The sequence below is a fragment of the Contarinia nasturtii genome, unplaced genomic scaffold (genome assembly GCF_009176525.2).
Source record: "Contarinia nasturtii isolate CC-2019 unplaced genomic scaffold, AAFC_CNas_1.1 Cnas_scaffold_5358, whole genome shotgun sequence".
NCBI lineage: Eukaryota > Metazoa > Arthropoda > Insecta > Diptera > Cecidomyiidae > Contarinia > Contarinia nasturtii.
In genome coordinates, this window is record NW_022202631.1 from 1 (window position 1) to 21,264 (window position 21,264).

Here is a 21,264-nt window from a genome sequence, read left to right on the forward strand (position 1 = left end):
TTTTTTTTTTCAAACTTCATCCACTGTTCACGAATTCTTTGCAATCCTAACGTAAATTACTGATATGAGTTCATATTATGAATTCGGACGATGAAATTATTAGTTAACGCCGCCATCAGAACTTATGAACAATGGGATATGAAAAGCAAAATAATGTGCAGTGTTAACAACACAATTGAGAACCCCTTTTCAACACATTTTTTGCTCGACTTTTTCATCGTCTACTTTGTAAATGAAACACAAAAAAATGAACATTCATCTAGCGAGAGGTCGGTGTATTATTTTGCACATGGTTTGGAAATACTTTAATTTCAAATTTTATGTTGTTCTGGTTTAGTTTTTATATTCGTTTTTCTTTTATTTAGTTTTTGTTGTTGTTTTTCCGCACAGCAAAAATGCAGTGAGAAATTTTCTAGTGTGTAAACAGTGAAAAACAAAACGATAGATACATAAATTTGCAGCATGTCTTGTGGCAACAGCATCAACATTGCAGAATAAATAAAATGTTGCCATGTTCTTTGCTTTTTTTTTGTATGTTAGAAAGGAATGAAAGAGAAAAAGGAGGAGAGAGGGAGAGAAAAAAACGTCGTTCAAAAAAAACACGATGTTCAGTTTCGATGATGCACAATTCTTCTTGAATGCTAGTTTGTCGTAGATAGATTTCCAATAAGAAAGAAAGAGATCGAGTGAATGAAACGACACATAACTAAAAAAAAAACTACAAAAACAAACATAGTTTTCAATGACGTTTGTTACATGTTAAAACGCCATATTACAGAGATGTATAATTTTTCGCAATCCATGAGAGAAATTTTGTGTTCCTTTTTTTTATATTGTTTGCTTGAAGAAAGACGTCAGCATTTTATTCACTGAATGAATTGACTTGCCGCTATTGTTGCTGCTTGTATTTCTCATAGCAAGCCTATCAAGAGATGCAAAATGCTCGCAAATAGATGATTTTTAATGAACGGCATTAATAATATACTTACACGGCCATAATCATTGTGAATTTACATTACATGCAAGCAAATCATATTTTAAAAAAATGCTAACGTTGTTAATTACGCTTTTTATCACCCGTCTTTTCTTCTATATATACATACCATTTCATTTTTCTTTGATACAAAATAAGGTACGACACTTTCGTAAAACAAACAATAAAAATGACAATGTTTTCATTTTCTAATTAGAGTCGTTCATCGCTGTGGCGGCGGCTGTGTTGGCGGTCGTTGCCATTTTGGGCTTTGAATACTCTTTGTGATACAGCTATTTTGCTATGTTTCATGCACGCATTCATTTGCAGGCATACTGCTGTGAACACGACCAAGTTTCGGTCGGCGAAATGTTATCAAAACAAAATAGGAACACACTTTGTTTACCAATTTTTCAGTTTTTTCTCTCAATAAATTTTTCAAGTCATGACTTCAATCAGATACACTCTGCTCTTTTTATTTAATAGACTCACATTTTTTTTATAAAAATAAATTGTTCAATGTGGAAGCGCTTAAAATAACTTCTGTTGATAAATAAAGTGAATTATTGCTGCTTGAAATAACACATAGATAATGGGGTACATTGTGATCGAGTTATTGCTATAATCTATCCAATCTAGGGGATATCCATGCGAATTAGAATTAGCACATTAGCAAAAAAATAGGGAAATTTACATGAAGAAAATAGCGAAATTAGCAATAAATAGCAGAATTAGCACTGTACATGTATATACTTTAGTAAGCATTTATTCTTGAATTTATTGAAATAATTAATTAAAATAAAATTCACAAAACAAACGAATTGAATAGTGTTGAACTAAAATGTATCAAAATATGTAGTTGAATACGCTTTTTCCCACTTTTAAATAAAAATATATTCAATGGCACGTAACCAAGCACGTTCCATCTGTATTAACTACAATTTACGAATTGCAATCGGAAATGTAGATTTGATGACAGATTTCTTACTGAAAATGTATACGCTAGTGCCTGCTTCAAATATACACGTTGAAAGTGTCAACTTGAAACATTTAAGTAAACACATTTCAGTTATTCGATCATGCAGTCAATCTGACGTATGCAATATTTTTGACGTACTAGAAAAATTAGCAAAAAATAGCAGTATTAGAACAAACTAGTAGAAATACTAGCAGAATTAGTGAAAAATAGAGAGAAATAGCGTTTATTATTATAAATTATTCGATCTGCAATTCATGGCTATCCCCTAGTATCCAATTCAACGAATCATTGTTTAGTCGGTAAGTCTATAGTAAAATCGAGTTGGTGTCATGAAATGTACCGCTTTATGTAGAAATAATGAATGAGGTTTGAGAGTACGGAAGTGCATATTGGTGTAGTATTGATTAAATTAATTTCAATTTGTTTTTTTTTTTCTATTAAAAATAAATAAAATAAAATAATAAAATTCTACACAAAATGAAATCAAGCGGTATTCAATGATTTGATTCCTTGCTCAAGTGAAAATCACACAATACTCATTTTTGAATGTCGTGACACACCCCTATTATAGGGGGCCTTTCATCATGACACGTTTGAACTGATTCAAGCTAAATAAGTAGATATAATGTCATAAATTTTTCTACTTTAATTCAATCTCTTTTCACAGTCACATACATTTGAAAATGTAGTTCATGGGCACAAACTATTGAAACAGCAATTAGAAACATTATGACAAGAGAAAATAGAAAACCCAAAAAAAAAGATGAAATAAATTATTTAAAAAGTGGTTACTCACCTTGGCCATTGCTAACGGTGTTGCCTTTCGTCAGTAATATTTGACTTTCCAGTTCGTGCAGTTCAGATTTGAGTTCAGCTAATTTGCTATTGCTTTTCTTTACAATGGATACCACGTCGGATAATGAGCGACGATCTGTTGTCACTTCACGCAATTTTTCAGCACCCTCTTTGATCTAAACGACAATACCAAAGTCATTAATTTTTCGTTGCTCTTTGCCCCCTCTTGTCAATTTCCATTTTTTTTAGATTAACGAACAATTCAATAATAATTGATTTGAAACAATAATTTTTTTACCTTTAATTCCTTGCGGATTTCCCGTCTGATTGCTTCTTTGATCTCCTCCAGGCGATTTGGAAGTGCACTTTCAGGTAAATTATCAGTGAATCCATACTTGTGGCTTAATTCATATAAAACTGGATGTTTTATATAGTCACCCTGCAAATGAGCAAAACATAAAATTTAAGTGAAGAAAAAAAAAGAAGTTTGTCGATGATGTGATTTGTAAATCATTTCATGATTTTATGTAAATGAGAAAGATATTCATTATAAATTGCCGCCATGAGCACATTTTGTTCAGTCATTTTTCTGAAATTGTTTCATTTAACACCGGAGTTTATAGCAATAGAAGAAAGTATGAAAACAGCCAAAGAGGAAGAAGACCTAACAACTGTAGCCTGAATTTATATCATAGATCGTGCAAGTATTCAATTTTATTGTTCGTTTTATGTCAGAAGTCTAGTTTTTTTAATACATTAGAAATTTTTAGTGTGTAACCAGATCAATGATTGTGAATATTTTGAAATGAATGTGCACTTCGGAAGCATTACATATTCTTGTGCGATTTTTTTTCCGGCCGTTAAGTCGAGAACGACAAACTGTCAATAATACACACATGCTGTGTGCTATATGTTTGTTGTTCGGTTAATACTACACCATAGTTGTTGTTGTTGTTGTCGTCACATTTTTCAGATCAATAACTATCCCAATAGACCACAAATTGAAGTTGGTAAAACGATTTATACTCTTTGAAAAAATGGCTTACGAATTAAACCAAATGCGCGTGAGATGCATCGAATATAAACAGTTTTACATTTATTGTGTGTGTGTGTGTGTGTCTGTCTTAATCGGAGTGCCATATAAAAGTTTTCATAAAAACCGAAATCAATAAATAACATTCCCCATCAACTGACTACATCAATTCAATTAAAATCGATTGAATTTAATTGGCAAAATAAAATGTCGGGGGATAAAAAAATGGCATACGAATGCAATGGAATTGAAATGCTTTAAATAAGACAAAGTGGCCAATAAAAAATCAAATATGATGGCCTTTCCTACCGGCATGATTCAAGATTATACACATTGCAATTAAAGGTAGCTGGTTTTATTGTTAGTCATATAATATATCCATGTACAGTTGTAAAACAACAACAACAATAATAATAGTAACAGTGCACCGAGTGAATGAGTTTAGATCGAGAGATTTAATCAACGATGGTCATGGCCTAAGAGTTATGAGAGTATGAAATATCGGACAATCACGATTGTTTAGCACTGATGACATGAGATATAACATATCACAGCGATAAAATTGTCTTCGATGCACCAAAATGGCATGGGATTGGGCGTTTTACGGAAATGCATGCTAAATTGTGTGTGTGTGTGTGTGTGTGTATTTATATATATACCTCAAGTGGATGATCGATATGAATGCATTTGAGAAAAACACTTTTATGTTTGAGCAATGATTTTTGCCCACTACTTCGATAGTATTCCATTGTATTGTTCAGCACGATTGACGATTTGAACCGAAATTGCAAACTCTCGATGAAATAGTTTTCCATTGAATGTTTTTTTCTTTCGCTCTCTCTCTCTCTCTTTGGTCTTCAATCATTGTAGCAATGCTGAACAACAGCTACACTAAATAGCAGCATTTCATGACCAGTTGAAACAGAATCAACTAGCTATTTTCGAAGTTCATGCGTGTTTGTGTTTTTATTCGCAACAGCGACAAGTTTTATTTTACAATATTTATTATTTATACTCTATAATTGCATTTGACCAAGCATTCAACTTGATTTATATTCTATCATTAAAGTGTCTGTGGTATATGAATGCAAAACACTTGATCATGTGCTCATGTACGGTTGTTTGCCCATAATAACCCGAAGAGGCGAGAGGGAACCAGAGCTAAATAAAAAATAAAATAAAAATAAAATGTCGATGATTGCGCGGCCAATGTTTTTAAATATCAATTTTAATCCGTTGGTAATTGAAGCAGCTTGTAATAAAAACACCAAAATGTTGTTATAACGGTTTGTGTCACATCTATACATTGCCAGTAGACAACCGGTCAGCCGAAATTTAATAAGAAGTGCGCCGATGCCACAAGCCAAGTATTCACAAATTCACTGCATACACGTTGTTTTCAAATAATAACAACAAAAACGAAGACACGAAAACAAGAAGCGCGTTGAACCATCGAAGTAGCAGGGAAAAAACAACATAAAACCACAATTCAATACAGTAGCCAAAGTGAGCGCGCGCTTTATGTTCAACAGTCTCTCAAAGCACGAACATCATTAACAATCACTTAGCAATTAAAAGCGTTGCAATTTCATGCACAAATAAAAACCACTTTAGAAAAACGACTGTGTGTACACAAATAAAACTCAAATTATTCGAAACAAGCACACACACTCACTAAACGAGTCGATATGATACGTTTTACTCTCTAACGATTTTTCTTACAGACATTTATATGTATTTTAAGTGTTTTGTGCAGACGGCAGTCTCTTGTGCATCGCATAATCTTGTCGGTTTTGCATTTGTAGATAGGCTCGATTCTATATGTCCAACTGTGAAAAATGCATTGCAAGACCGAGAGAATTGACGATAATTTATGTTCAAAACTATATTGGTACACTGTATGCGATTTAAAAAAAAATCGATTTGATATGAACTTGAAACCAAACTAGCCAACTACTTGTTTATTTCTAATTCAAAAACAAATTTGAATTGGCCACTGATGTGTGCTTTCAGTAAACTCCAAATCTTTTACATTGCATAAAATAAACAACAAAGACACTTTTATCATTCGTATATCTATTTGTGAATTGTATCCGCTTCTTTTTCAGTTGCTTTAAAGCATGATTTATTTGTTAGTTGATCAAAACAAGATTCTATTGATTTTAATGTTGCTGTTTTTGTTATTGTGGATAATCAAATGAGTGTGCGCTCATGTCGTCAACTTGTTGTCGTTGTATGCCGAATACACGTGAACGCAATTGATCTTTGTATGTTATTATGTATAAATGGAATTTGATTTTTTTATGTCGATTTTGCGTACAGTCAACCGACTTGTTTTGCATGCAATAAAATCCGTTATATTAATATTGAATTTTGTTTGCTTCGATGAAATATATTTAGGTAAAAAGTGTCATTTTGTTTAAAACCGAAAACACACAATTGAATCGCATGTTTTGTTGTTGTTGGAATGGATATGAAAATGTCTGAATATTTCTCTGTTTCGTTGTTTTTGATTCAATTTTTGCAAATCGTAAATGTCATAAAACAACAGAGAAGCAACTGCATTGTTCGATGAGACTGTGCTCTGTATTTTTTGAGTGTGTGATTTTGTTTCGTTTGACGCTTTTGCTTTTGGTTTTTTTTGCGTTGCTTTTTCATTCAGCCACTTTAAATTGAATTAGTCCATACTTGTAATCATATCCAAGCCACATAATTTTCAATGTACATCCACGTACAACCATTGACCATTTTGTCTTTTGTGCGTTTCTTATTCTTCGCAATTCGCTGTTTTGTTGTTATTACTGACATCTGTGTACTACTTGAAACCCATATAAATCATCATTTACACCGTATTTTGTACTTTCCAGTTCACTGTATGCATCGTTGGACTCAACAACAATGATGACGACAAAAAAAACCCTATTGCGTTTTTTTTAGATTCACAAAACGGAAACTTTCAATGGAAGCTTAATCGATATTCAGGCAAGTGTTACACAGTTCAATCACTTTTCACATTTGTGATATCACACACATCGGACGCGCTAATATTGAATGTGCTATGACGAAATATTTGCATATGCGAACGTGAATTTACTACACTTTTTTTTTTGTTCAACCATCACATTGATTTTGGGCGAGCGTGTACGTTTTTGTTATCTTTTTCCAATTTCGTATATCGTTCTTAAGACAATCTATTCGATTTGTTTACGAATTTTATATTAAACTGTGAAAGTGAACGACTTGAAAGTTTATTATTTAAATAAAATCTTGAAAGTTTGTTGTCTCTTTTATTGTTTTTGTACGAAATTTTATGCGAGTGTGCCAATGGGACAGCACAAACTAAATAACATTAAGCAAGTGGAAGTGTGAGTCGACTCAACTGTAAACGGCTCAAGTACTCAACTACTGAATTAACAATGAAAAGAGTAAAGTTTCACATGAATTTTTTTGGCGCACGTTTACGCAAACATACATGCAAAACTATCCGATGATACCATAATGATTATTGTACGAGCTCCTCTGTTCCGAACTGGCTTCCGTCAATTTGATAATGGAGTTCCAAAATGGATTGCCGACACACAGTAAATAGTCGATGAACGATGAACAAAAAAAAAAAAACTATATGTAATGTTGAAAATGCAACATGGAAAAGTCTCTATTGTAATGTGTGTTATCGCTCCCGGCACAGCTGACGCTGTCATACACACACATTTATATACAGATGCAGTACAAATACAATGTCCAAATGTTCATATATCCAAAATAACAGCACAACAAAAACAACCATGCCCAAAGCACATGGAATAGATAGCGCATTGCCATTGACATGCTCAATATATCGGATACACACTTATATGGTATACACATATACACATTTCGTGTTGCCTTCATGCTTCAAACGACCACAAAAACAACATCAATACACACACAAATTATAGATTTGATGAATCTGAAGCCGATCCAAACTTCAAAAAAAAAAAATACTTTATTCGGACATTTTTCTTCTCTCTTTTGCTCCATCTCCTTTTATGCGATAGTTTTGAGCCTCTTTGTGTAAAACGCTGACAACTAATCGTATGATAAAACTTGCAAAAATAATCCATAAACTATCACTATACATAACACAACGCCACAAAGAAGACACATTAAAAAACAACAAAGTTTGTTACATAAAAAAAATTAACCATTCGGTTTTTCTCTCTGTGAATTTGAGTAGGAAATGGCATATAATATTGTGACTTAGCGACAGAAATGGTTTGCAAATCAATCTTTAGTCAGCTTTTCTCCATATTTAGACATAAAAACAAATAATGAATGGACTGTTTTGGCCGTATGTGTTAATTATTTAGCTATTAATCCATTGTGTCATCGAACGACCAAGCACACTTAATTTTAATTTAAACAATGAATCGATTGGCCGGTTGCTTATTGGTGCCATTAAAATCATCAGCCACTAAATATAAAAAATCATTAAAATGTCAATCATTTGGCGTGTTTGTTGAATTTCTTGAGTACTTCTTATTCTGTGCGTTTTTTTTTTTTGTTTCGGAATCATCATTTCTACTCAACACATGTCGCTTGTCGCACGCAGACACAATGAATAAAAGTGAATGCCCGATGTTACAAGCGATGACACAAACGATAATTTAATTACAACATTTTGTGTGTGCGCGCACATTTTTCTATTTGGTAAAAATATGAAATGAACGTGCTGCAACGGTATACACAAATGATATTTTAAAGAAGAAGAAGAAGAAGAAGGAGGAAAAACACTCACACATAACGCAGTTAAATGTGTCAGATTAACGGTTGGATTTATCAGCACTTTTCTCTCTCGCTCTATTTTTGTTTGTTTATCTTTCTTTTTGCACTCTAACTATGTTCACTGTTCATTTTTAATTAATAAGGCAAGACTTTAAGTTTATATTGAGCGAACAATGTTCACTTTATCAGCATATTTCATAAACCCTTCACTAATCGAATCTCTGTTGAAATTCAATAAATTATTATGTTTTTTTTCTATTTATTTTTGAAAAGAATTCATGCTGACATTTATTTTCTCTTCAATAAGACTTTAATATAATATTTTTCTCGTCACATTTTCGTTTAACATTGCCCATTTGAAAAGTGATGGTAGTATGTGCCATTTCTTTTTTCATTGTCACTTTTCTATGGCATTCTGCAATGGCACACAAAATGACAGCCACCAATTCATTTGCATAACAAAGCATTTCAACACTAGTTCTAATGAAATGCTTCATTTATGGTCAGATTACATTCAAATGGAAATCGTTGATTGTACTCTTAGGCATTCAATTTGGCCTTGAATGTATTACTCGCTTACGACTCAATTTTGCCTTGGATTGAAATTATGTAATATGAACGCATCCCTTTCAAATTCAAAGCATTGAATTTGCATTGACAAATTTACTTGAATTCCAAACGATTCAGCTGCTGCAGCTAAATGATGAACCAATTTTCTTTCAATGGTATCCACATGGAACAAAATCGTGCACAATTATCCAAATACACTGTGTTAAACAATGCATTCCTTTGAACAATCTGTGAAGCATTTAATTTATCCGTTTTTAAGTGTATGGAAAAACAAAAACAGTTCGAATTGGCAAGTCGATTATAAACAGCGTTCACTAAATTACGACACTTTCAATTAATTGCAAGTGCACGACACATTCATTCATTGCTTTCTCTTTGTCAGTTTCCAATGTTGAAAAATTGCTCTGATTTTTGTTCAACCAACCATTGTGGATTTGTATGTGGCGCACCTACTGTACAATGCACTTCAATGTGGTTTCTTGATAAAAGTAACGTTCAACCAGACATTCTCAGTTTAAATGCACATTTTTCATACGGGATATTCATTTATCCTTTCTATCTTCTCCATATCTCAGTATCTTTTCCAATATGAACATTTTTTTTTCTTTGTTGGGTTGCCAATGGTTACTGGGCAAATTGATGACACAAAGTCACGGACATTGAGTCGCCAACAAAATGCACTTCTTACTGAGCAATCATTTTTGAAAGTCTCATTTCATCTACTTGTCACAATAATTTCCATGCAAATAAAATTTATACGTGCACGACATATATGCGTCAATGATTTCTTTGTGTGTATTTTTTATATGAATAAAAGCCAGATTTGACGCCGGATACGCCGTTATAAATGTGATCTTGGTGACAGAAATTTATTTCACTCTATTGTTAGATATATGTTGATTATTTATAACAGAGCAAACGAAAAAAAATGTCACAAAAACTGTAAACTAAATAAACCTATTTACTGTATTGAAGTTGCTTTTCCCACAAACACGATAACACACTAATTCTGTTTTGTTCTTAATTTTCACCGCAATTTATGTGCAAAACATGACAAATAGATGAACATAACAAAAATATTTTTCGGTGGTTTGACCTCCATTTTATGCACCGTACGGCAGGAGTACATAGAAAACAAATCATGTGACATTTTACATAGAATTAATTAATTTTTCTATGTCAGACTCTAGAGGCTTTTGTCTTCAAATGTATACGATTTATACTGTGAATAGTGAACTATATTGCAAAATCATCTGTAATACGCGCAAATAAATGTGCATAACTACATATATTTGGTGTATATTTCGTCTATGGCATGTTTTTTCGTTCTCTTTTGTGCGGATCTTCTTCGATTCTGTGTAGCTATACTGTGTACACTGTACAGTAGGACGTGAACATTGTATGATCGAATAGATGAAATCCCCTAGGTCAGACTCAAATAGGTGTAAAAAACTAGGCAGGTGTTTGTAGTTTTATTTAAAAATTTCACCGTTTATGCATTCAGAGCACCAGATTTATATTCGTTTGGGAACAAAAAAATGCGCCATTCATTTCAAAAGAAACGATACAACAATGCTAAATATCGTATGGAATATTGAATCAAAAATAACAATTCAATTCTATTTGGGCATTATTCGTTACGCTTTTTTCTCTTTTTTTTCGGATGACATTGAATTTAACAATAACATCATGCCCGTAAAAATTTGCCACATAACATCTCTTTGTGTTGCAATAAAAAAAAGAATTGAATAAAAACATTTATCCGAAAATAGAGTAAATGCAGTAAAATCGTGCGCGATTTCGTACATTTCCATTCCCTGTCGGTGAAGATTATATGACGGCTTTTTTGCATTTTAATTCATTTTCAATATGTAAATCATGTTTTTTAAAATGCTGTTGTTTTTGATGGAATGCCTTTCGAAAAACAGATTTTTTGTTTTGTTTTTTGATTTGTTTATTTATTCCCGTTTGAAGAACATAAAAAAGTGAAAATTTCATGCCTATGTTGAAGCGTGCGATGTAAATGAAAATCATCATTTGCAATGGATATTTCTACGACGTAGAGTCTATGTATATACGAAAATATTATTATTTCCTGGAATATCACATCGCCATCTTCACCTGTTTGTCATCGTCGTCAAAGTTTATGATCATCGTTAATCCGGTCAATTCACAAACGTGTCACTCTGGCATCTCTCTTCCTCCGTTTTCCGTCTTCTTTCTCTTTCGGTTAGACGAATAACGCTATACAAAAAAACGAGTATTTGGCCACCGAAGAGTAGCATTAGAAATGAGGACAAATTAATTGTCATGTAGACAACGACGACAGCAACAACAAATTGTAATTGGCCACTAAAAGTTTATCGTAAACAAACCATAATAGCTTTGCTAAAAAATAAAAAAAATAAAAAAGACGCACATCAATCTTTTTAAATACAAATTGTCACATGCAAAAGCGGTCATTTTGGCTGGATTGATCAATGATGACAATGTCAAAAATCAACCCAAAAAGTGTACGTTCGAAATCATCTTCAAACTTTAAAAATAAACACATAATGGTAATTGTATCACGTCTCATACTTCCAAGTCATCGTAGTTTTTTGTGAGCTTTTCGAATCATTGCGTCAAAAGTAGACACAGCTAAAAAAACCACATATTTATGGTATCTTGTTTCGAAAACTAAATTGCGTTTAAATAATTGATTGAACAATCATTCATATTGGCAATGCTTTGCCAAAGTCAATCGTGAAATATAATACACAATGTATGCACACGCAAAGTTGCCCAGTCATTTCAATTCTTGAATGTGAAAAAAAAATTCCATTATTTCAAATGGCTACTGTTCCACACTCAATTCACAGAGCGAAAAAAAAATCATAACAATGTTAGCCCATAATAAAATTATACGCGTGAAAAATTCGAATAAAGAAATAGAAAAACGTGACGCTTGCTTCATTTCTGGTTAATTAGTATCGAATACAAGGTCTGTAAATTTAGAATAGCACAACGAATAGAATTGCGAAGAATCCATCTGCATTTCATGGTGCATAATGGAAAGAAGATTAGACGAATTGAAGACAAACGCATGACCGTGAATTTTTTTCGTTCGAGTTATGAATAAAAACCGTCGAACGAAGAAAAAAAATTATTGTTGAGATCGTAAATAACCTCACACATACACACAGAGATCATGAATTCACGGATTTATCAAATACACACGCACGTACACATAACATCTAATTTGATTAAAAAATTAAAAATTATTGCAGGTGTTGAAAGATGTGAAAAATTAGTTAAATAAAAACTTACGTTAAAAAGATATCCTTTGATTTTGGTGGTAAAATCTTTAAGGAATACCATGTTCATGACATTTATATCGTCAAACATTTATATAAGTGATGCTTGAAAATATTTCAACTATTTTTTGTCATTCGTTCCGCTTGCGATGTAACTGTCTTTTAACACTCGAAAATTGCGCTAAGCATTAAATCACCGTCTTCTTTTTTTATATCTATCAATTTCGAAATGGTTTTCTTTTAACATTGTATTTCAATCATAATAACTTTTGTTAAGTTGTAACGTAATATCGCCACCACGTACCACCACGTATTGAGAACATCTGATGAAATCGCGTCGAAACAAAATAAATTGTCCAAATCAACGAATGAATAAAACAGAAGTAAAAAAAAAACTTTTAAATTACATCAAAATATTTGTGTCAAAGTTGCTAATTAAACATCGGCACAGCATGAAAATATATAAAGAAAAAATCCACACACATGGCTTCTGTTCAAACGACTAATGAAATGATCCAAACAAGTAATTCCATTGGGAATTATAATAATCGGTTGCACCGTAAGTATGCCAATCGATATCGCATGTGAGCACATCTTATGGTTGATTTTGCACTGACAAACAAAAAAATCACACTAAATGAACTTCAACAGATTTTGAAATGTTAAACGATTAAAAAAAAAAGAAATCAAAGGTGTTTTTTGCTGCTGCCACACACAGCAACAAAAACTAAAATAAAATGCGAAAATATCAAACGATAACGATGTGCAAAGAAAAAGAGATGGAAAAAATAGCAAAGAGAATTCAAGCGCCACCTCCAACTATGAATACGTGTATGAGCGAGAAAAATCATTCGAAAAAAATCAACAAAACCGCAATATATGAAAAAAAAAAAAACGTGGAAGAGAGGAGTCGAGAAAACTGGCGAAAATTTAAATACAAACACACACACACACACACACACAAAAGCGGTTGATATAAAGAATGAAGAAAACATAATCACACATAACTGCTGCTATACCAGCCAATGTAACGCTTTTTTTAAATTCTGTCTTCACGTATATGCTTGTAGTTTCAGTCGTTTGCTGATAGTTATTCTATTCTGTGTCTCCGGTTTGCGTTTGTTGCCTTTCTTTTTTTTTCTTTTCCTGTATTCAGTCAGTGAATTGTCAATTCTGGTCCAATGCTCAATTCGAATTCATCCATGATGTAAACACTCAGTCGTTCCATACATACACACATACAAAATGTTGAATGGATTAAATGATGACGTATGCTTCGTTATGCATACACAATACACATCCGGCTATCAGTATCGAATGTAATTTGAACTCAAGAGCAATAATAAAAATGATATTCGAGCTGTCTGTGATATGCTCACACCAATTACTTCTTTTTTTCATTCATGTGCTACGTTTTTTTATTACTGTAAAAGGATCTTTCAATGCAAATAAGAATAGGTTGAATAGCTTCACGATAGAAATACCAAGTGCCGATTTTGACTGAAAAAAAAATCATACGCGTTTAATTCAATTGAATTTTATGGTGTGCTCGTAGATATGGGCTGCGTGCTTGCAGCCATGAGCCAACTAAGTGCATTATAGAGTTATTATACACCAATGCATAATCTAATAGAATCTTGGCACTCTGAGCTTGAGCCGTTCTTCAAGTGTTACAACGTGCACCGAACGCATAAATCTGACAGTCTTTTATTCACCGGAAAGTATTTTTCACCAAACACACACACTCGAAATGTGAACGAAAAAAATTGAAATGGTTCATCAAAATCATAAGCGCACACAATTTCGAAGAAGGAACAAAAAACCAACTGAAAAATGTAACGTGGATTTTTTTTTGTTTCATTCGAGAACTTGTCGTTGAAAAATTCATTCGAATTGATGAAATTTCACTGTTGTACCACTCGAGTCATTTGGAACAGTGACAATAGCAACAACAACAACGAAAAAAACCCGTAAAGGATGGACAGAGAACACAGAAATCTGACCAACGGTATTGAAAAGAAACACAAAAGTTCACTAAACTATCACAGAGTGTCGGAACAACAAAATGTGTGAGAACGTGTTTCTTCTTTTTTTTACTCTCGCATTTCTCTTATTCGACTAGAATATCGTTCGAACATATTCATTGCCGGGATCGTTGGATGTGTAGTTATTTTAATTCACGTATATCAAGACTATTTCCCTTGTATTACGCTGTTAAATTATTCAGCGTTAAATGTTCTTAAAGAATGACCCGCGTGCGCTCTCGATGGTTAAAGTGAAACCATGACAAATATAGAGAAAAAAGGTTTAATCTAGCATTTTATGGTTGTATGTGTGTTCGGAGTATTTTAAACTAACTAAAAATCTATTTTAACTTGGGGAATTTAATTCTTCATAAATATGTTGAGATTGGGGTTTCTCTTTGTTCATTTTGTACGAAATTTCACTCGTTTGGAAAAGCCAGCCGAACACCAAAAAAAAAAGCGATACATTCTATCTTGTGTTATAGTTTCAGTCATGGATTTTAGATTGAAAGTTTTTTTGCTGCTACTATGGCTACAACATGCACATTATTTATTATGTTCTAGTGCACTGAATTGTCTTTCTATATCCATTCCGATCCAGCAGCTACTTTAATACTTAACGAACTTCGAAAATACATTAAATAACTTAAAACATTCTTTTCCAGGTAATGAATCTATTTGCACTTTGGACGCTCATTCTCTCGCTTTCTCTCTCTCTCTTTTTGTCTTTTTCTCTTTCTGACACGATAGACCGACAGATGGTTTTGCGTTGTGCAAACTTTCTTCAAGCAAACTTATTGACTTTGGTATCAGCTTTTCTTTACTACATTATGCAATGGAACAGATTATAGAAGATTTTAAGTTCTTGTGAAAAGCATAGTTACGAAGAAAAGGCTTTAATAACATTGACACCTGTTTATGTGCTCTATTTATCTCCACATTTGAACTCTGTGATTTTCATTGAGCACACAATTCGAACGTGCACAGTCAAACTAATCGTATTACACAAAGAATGTGTGCACATCTACTCTCGATGAATACGGACGCGAAACTTGATCAATTGAAAGATAGTTAATAAACTCAATTTGGGAATGTAGTTTGGTCAGTAATATGCGAAGTCAGATTTTTAGGAGGTTATTTTTAAAAAAGTATTGAGTAAAGTGTGTTTATCGAAATGGTTCGTGCAGTATTTTTAAATATACTTCAATAATAATAAAAATGGATGGAGAAGAGCAACAATCGTTTTTTTTGGTTACTTGAGTTTCACCTCGAAGCGTACACACTCTAAATCACCCAAAAATGGTAGCCCGTTGATGCAATCATCGATTTTTTTTCCACTCATTCGTTTGAGGTAGAAACATTTTGACTTGAAATATTGTATCATAATTTGTTATATTACTGTTGTTTAGAGGAACATAGCTTTAAGTAGATTGGAAATCATATTTTGCCATGCAGAAAATTAAGAAACAAATGAAAAGGAAAAAAATCAGGTGTATCGAATGAAGGGAAAAATATGAAAAAAATATAGAGACTTCGACTACAAAGCATACTAGGCAGGCAATCAATTTAATTGCGAAATTTAACATTCAGTTCAACAATAAGGGCTTAAGGTCATGACGTCACATTTAAATCACTTGAAGAGAAAAAAGTTTCGAGTTGATGACGAAAATCTATTTTATCACAATTAAAACTTTCCCGAAGTAATAAAACAAACTATGTCAATACTTGCACAAGCGCATGTGGAGATTAGAAGAAAATTGTAACAAAATTGTAACGTTTTTCATCCATTTTAACGTTAAAATAAAATGTCTTACATCCGTAAGATGAACTTTCTCGCACCGTGATCCACAACATTCATTTATTACATATCTTTTACTGTAATTTGAATTCACGAGAAAACTGAATCTGACATTAGTTTTACGATACAAATATTTTTCGAAGCACTTTTCATACAAAAAATACTAAAAATGGGAATTTTTGTATCGCAGCCATGCCTATATGATATCGTAATCAAATGAAAATTTGCAGAGGTTATTTTTTTCACAAAAAGCTAACATTCTGAAAGTTTGAAGAAATTTCAATGCATATTAAGGGTACTTACTTCCCATACAAAGTTTCGTTTTTTAGCGAAAAATCCAAAATTTTGTATTGGAGGTACCCCTAATATACGTTGAAATGTCTTCAGACTCTCGGAATGGTATTTTTGTGTGATAAAAATAACCTGTGCAAAGTTTCAGCTCATTACGATATCATACAGGCATGGCTTCCATACAAAAATCCAATTTTTTGGAAATTTTTGTATGAAAAGTGTGCCGAAAGTTATTTGTATCGCAAAACAAACGTCATATTCGGTTTTCTCGTACCCAAAAACCCCCCAATACACATTTTTGAGTGTTTAAGTATACATTAAATATGACTTTTGGAAGAAAAATTGAATTTTTCCCATGGATGCCCATGGGCATCACACCAGACATGACACTTTACTCTATCAACCAAATTCGCTCAAAATCTAATGGTTTCTATTCCTCGGCACCCCCAATCATCTTGTGAAGTCAGATTTTGAATTACTTTTATTGTTTGAAAGTTATCGTGTTAACAAATTTTTGCGTACAGGGTACAGGGTACAGGGTACGCACATACATTCGGACATCAAAAAAACGCTGGATTCGTGTTCCCTGGCCCCAAAAACACCCAAAAAACACATTTTTGATGGGTGTTAATTTTTCGACCGATTTCAATACTTTACCTTACACACTAGGTGTGTGCGGAAAAGTAAAATGTAACGCTTTAACCCATTTTGGTAGTCATTTTAGTGTCTAATATAACGGAGATTATGTGCATAGTAAGAATTCCAATGGAATGACTTCCATTTGTTTCATTCAGTTCCAATACCATTTCGTTATTAATAATGTAAACACAGCCCAAAACGTTAAGTTTTAAATTGTAACGATTCATTTGTTGCTCAGTAATAAAAATATAAACAATCCGTTTGGAGAGAGATTTGCGTTATTTGATTTAAAATTAAAAACATTTTTAGACGTCATTTACTGCATTACTTTTTTTTATTTCATGAATAAAATTTCAATTTCGAATTTTTGAACCAGAAACGAATTTCGAATGTGTATGAAATTTAACAGTTGGTGGCTGTGTGTCAGTCACATCGAAGCCGATCATCATTTGTTTACATTAAAAAAAATATGCTTCGTAATCTCCGCATCACATCACATCGTGACGGTCTTTTTTATACAATTGTTTCCTCTCATTTGAGTTTAATGTGTGTTGCAAAAGAATAGATTTCTTTACACTGTGAAGTTTGTGTTTGATTTTCGTTTTTTTTTTTAATTGAGTATAAATAGAACGCAAAATGGGTCGACACAAGACGACCGATCCGAACAAGGATCTAAGGTCCATCAAACAGGGGCTGCCGGGAATACTTCGTCCAGAATATCGTGATATTTTGGTCCAAATCATCACAATTCTGTCGATTAAGGCCACAAAAATAGCAAATTTGGCATCGTTGCTATTGTTGATGATGGTGAGATGAAATTCAATTATTATTGTGTGTTTTTGAAATTACTTTTTTTTACTAGAATTTCGATGTGAATTGCAATGAATGAATTGATTTGATTGTTTTCTCTTTGTGTGTGTTCGTTTGTTGAATAGGTAACATTGAAGACATTGAAGGCAATAATGGTGAAGAATTTTTTGAACAGGATCCAGAATTGTTTTAGAGCTGTGCTCTTGCCCAACATTGACAACGTGTCGCTGATGTTACCGGATTTTCGTCACATGGTTGAATCTCATTTCATTGAATGGCCAACTAACAATGGCTTCGGAGCAGCGTTTACGTATCTGTGGGATAATATATATATAGATATAGATATATATGGATAGATATATATGGATAGATATATATGGATAACGTCGAAACAAATCTGACTACCCATTGCGAAAGCCGATTAAAGAAATTCTTCAAAATACGCGTGTTTCAGTTGAACGACTTTGCAACGCTGTACAATTATTTCAACGATCGGTTTGGTGACGGTGACGCATTGCCATATTACGACAATGTTGACATAACAAATGCCGTCAACTACACATATCATCGCAGAAATACCACCAATGGTGATGAACAGCGTGAATTGCGACTGGGCGAGTTGTTAGATGAGCTACGTTTTGTTGGTGACGTTAAGAATGGCTGGTTCAAATCAATTCGCATGTGGACATTCATTCAGCGCACTATCCGGATGTTTCATATCACGTACAAAGATCGTCGTGATAAACCACGATTCCGGAATTTCGTTGTTGTACCGATGTGTGATTTCCAACGGCGACACATTCGGATCGATACAGATGCATTATACAACATATTATGCCATATAAAAGTTGTGCCGGGAAAATGTGGTAAACGAAAATCCAAAAAAGGAGCGCCAAATTGAAGAAACATTGATAAGAAAGAATTCAGTGCAAACAAAGATGGGAGTTGGAATCTGTTTTTCAATGTGGAGAAAACTTGCAAATTGGTGAGCAACAAAAAGGATTCTGAGCACCAGATTTGTTCGGATGGCGTATCTGTATCGTTTTTGTACAAAAAGCCAAAAGTACAGCCAGTCGAGAAAACGGACGCTGAAATCAAGGGATTGCATTCGAAGAACAATGTGACCGCAACCGAATTGCAGCTATGATTGGTGAAATGCCATCGCCAAAAGGACCATCATGGCGTTCATACATTGCACATCGACTTCGAATGATGAACAACGGAATTGAAACGTATTCGGCCAAACAGTATGCACCATTGGGACTCGACAAACACATTGAATCGGTACGTGCGATGGACAAAACGACATGTAAAATGGTACAAAATGAACCATCCATTTTCTACATGGGAGCCAGCGGATCAACACCAGCCAATTCGCCGATTAGAATCAAGAAATATGTACGCTGCCCAGGCACGCGCAAACTCATTGCATCGATCATGAAACGTGGCAATTGCATCATTCGAATGGTCGATGAATACACAGCATTGCTCATTGTGTTTCAAGCGATTTCCACTAGCAACTCGAGGCGATCGTTATAAGAAATGTGTGGGTTGTGCACCAAATCCAATTGTTGGATTACCACGAACCATCGTAACCAATGTGAGCAAACGATTACTGCAAATGCGACGAGTAATTGAACGAATGAGGCGCGAGCTGCGAGAAATGGGCGATGAAATTGCTGCAACTCTTCGAGATGGACGAATGCAGCTCGTTTGGTGTCAAAGAAGCAACGCTTCTTCAAAACATGGCTACCAAATGTTGCAAACGTTGAAATCGAGGGAGCTGCTGGAGCACAACCATCGCTCACAACTGTATGGCATCGTGATATCGCAGCAGCGAAGCTTACAAAGGTAAGCAATCTGATGAAATTGATACAAATTGTAAACGAATTGATAATAATGTGTTTTCGTTATTTCATTTTATCAAATCATAATTTAAAAATTAGTTATAACAATTCCATTGATGACGTTGATTTTGACTGAAACTACACACAAATCCGGGACCAAATTCGACCGTCAACATATGCTCGATAATGGATGAATTTGCCACAACAATTTTTCATCTTAAGATGCACGAGTGAAAAACCTAACGAATTACTGATTCACAAAAGTGGAATCACCAGCCGTGATTTAATAAAAAAATACAAATGAACAAATTGTTTGAATAAGTAAGTATTCATCGTGGTGCTTGATAGCAATTAAATTAAATGCGTGAGTCTCACCCGACTGAGCATGGTATGTATTGCAATCATGTCTTGGTTTTTATGCAATGAAAATTGGTTCACTTAATGAGTGAGCATCGGACGCGCCACGATTCGTATTGCCAAAATTCAAATTATGCGGATGGTTGGCTCATGAATTTTAATTCAAAGATTCAACGAGGGTAAAGAAACAAAACCAAATATGCATTAAAATCGACCATTATGAAACATTAAGTTAAGTGCCAGATATAAAGAAAAAACAATGAGAGAAAATAAAAAAATGCACAACAAAGTCCATCATTTTATTTTATTTATAGGTAAGTTGTATGTGTAAATGATATACATATATACATTGGACGAAAATGGCAAGTTGAACAAAATAAACGAAAATGTTCTATATGTACAAAAATAAAACAACATTAAGCATATATGCGAGAGAAAAAAATGTGTAGCATATGCTTTGCTTTCATACAAATCCACATACATACGCGTTCAGATCGTGAACCAAAACATTACATATATTAAACTGAGAGATTTCCTTCTGGTTAGCAGAAATCGTATTTCTTGAACAAGGTCAAGTATTGAATGAACGTGCAGATTTTAAAATCTATCTAAATTGAAATGAGCGGATTTTACTTATTCAATATAATGACGAAAAAGCAAATACACAAAGCAGTAGCGACAATGGTAGCAACAACAACAATAAATTACTCACACAGCCGGTAGCTGTTCTGACAACAAGAGAACAATACCTATACATAAGATCGAAGGCATACGCAGCATGATTAAATCAGAAACACAATATTTGATGACGATAATATCGCGAGAAGCGAAAGAAGAAGCAGGATAGACTTGACATTCACTACCCTTCAAGTGAATGTAAAAAATGGTCTCGTTTGCTTGCTCTTGCTCTCTGCATCAACCACATTTCGGACCATGTGGATCTTTGCGCGCGTAATCACTTGGAAATTTATTTTAATACACTATTCTATTCTGACTTAATGATTCTAAATAACTCAAATCAATCACTTATTCAATTAACCTCGCCATTTTAATTAAAATTTGTAATTTACAAAGAAGAAAAAAAGCGC

General features: G+C 33.5%; 1 protein-coding gene across 1 annotated transcript in view; it reads right to left on the minus strand.

Annotated features, from left to right (window-relative positions):
* Positions 1-2,748: 2,748 nt before the first annotated feature.
* LOC116351396 (serine/threonine-protein kinase N-like) overlaps positions 2,749-21,264 on the minus strand; it is a gene marked incomplete at its 3' end in the record, with an annotated part of 29,089 nt that continues 10,573 nt past the window's right edge. The window contains exons 3-4 of the mRNA XM_031783492.1: positions 3,046-3,186; positions 2,749-2,923 (exon numbers count right to left, since the gene is read on the minus strand). Of these exons, the coding sequence (XP_031639352.1) occupies positions 2,749-2,923; positions 3,046-3,186 (316 nt within the window). The remainder of the gene's footprint in view (positions 2,924-3,045; positions 3,187-21,264) is intronic.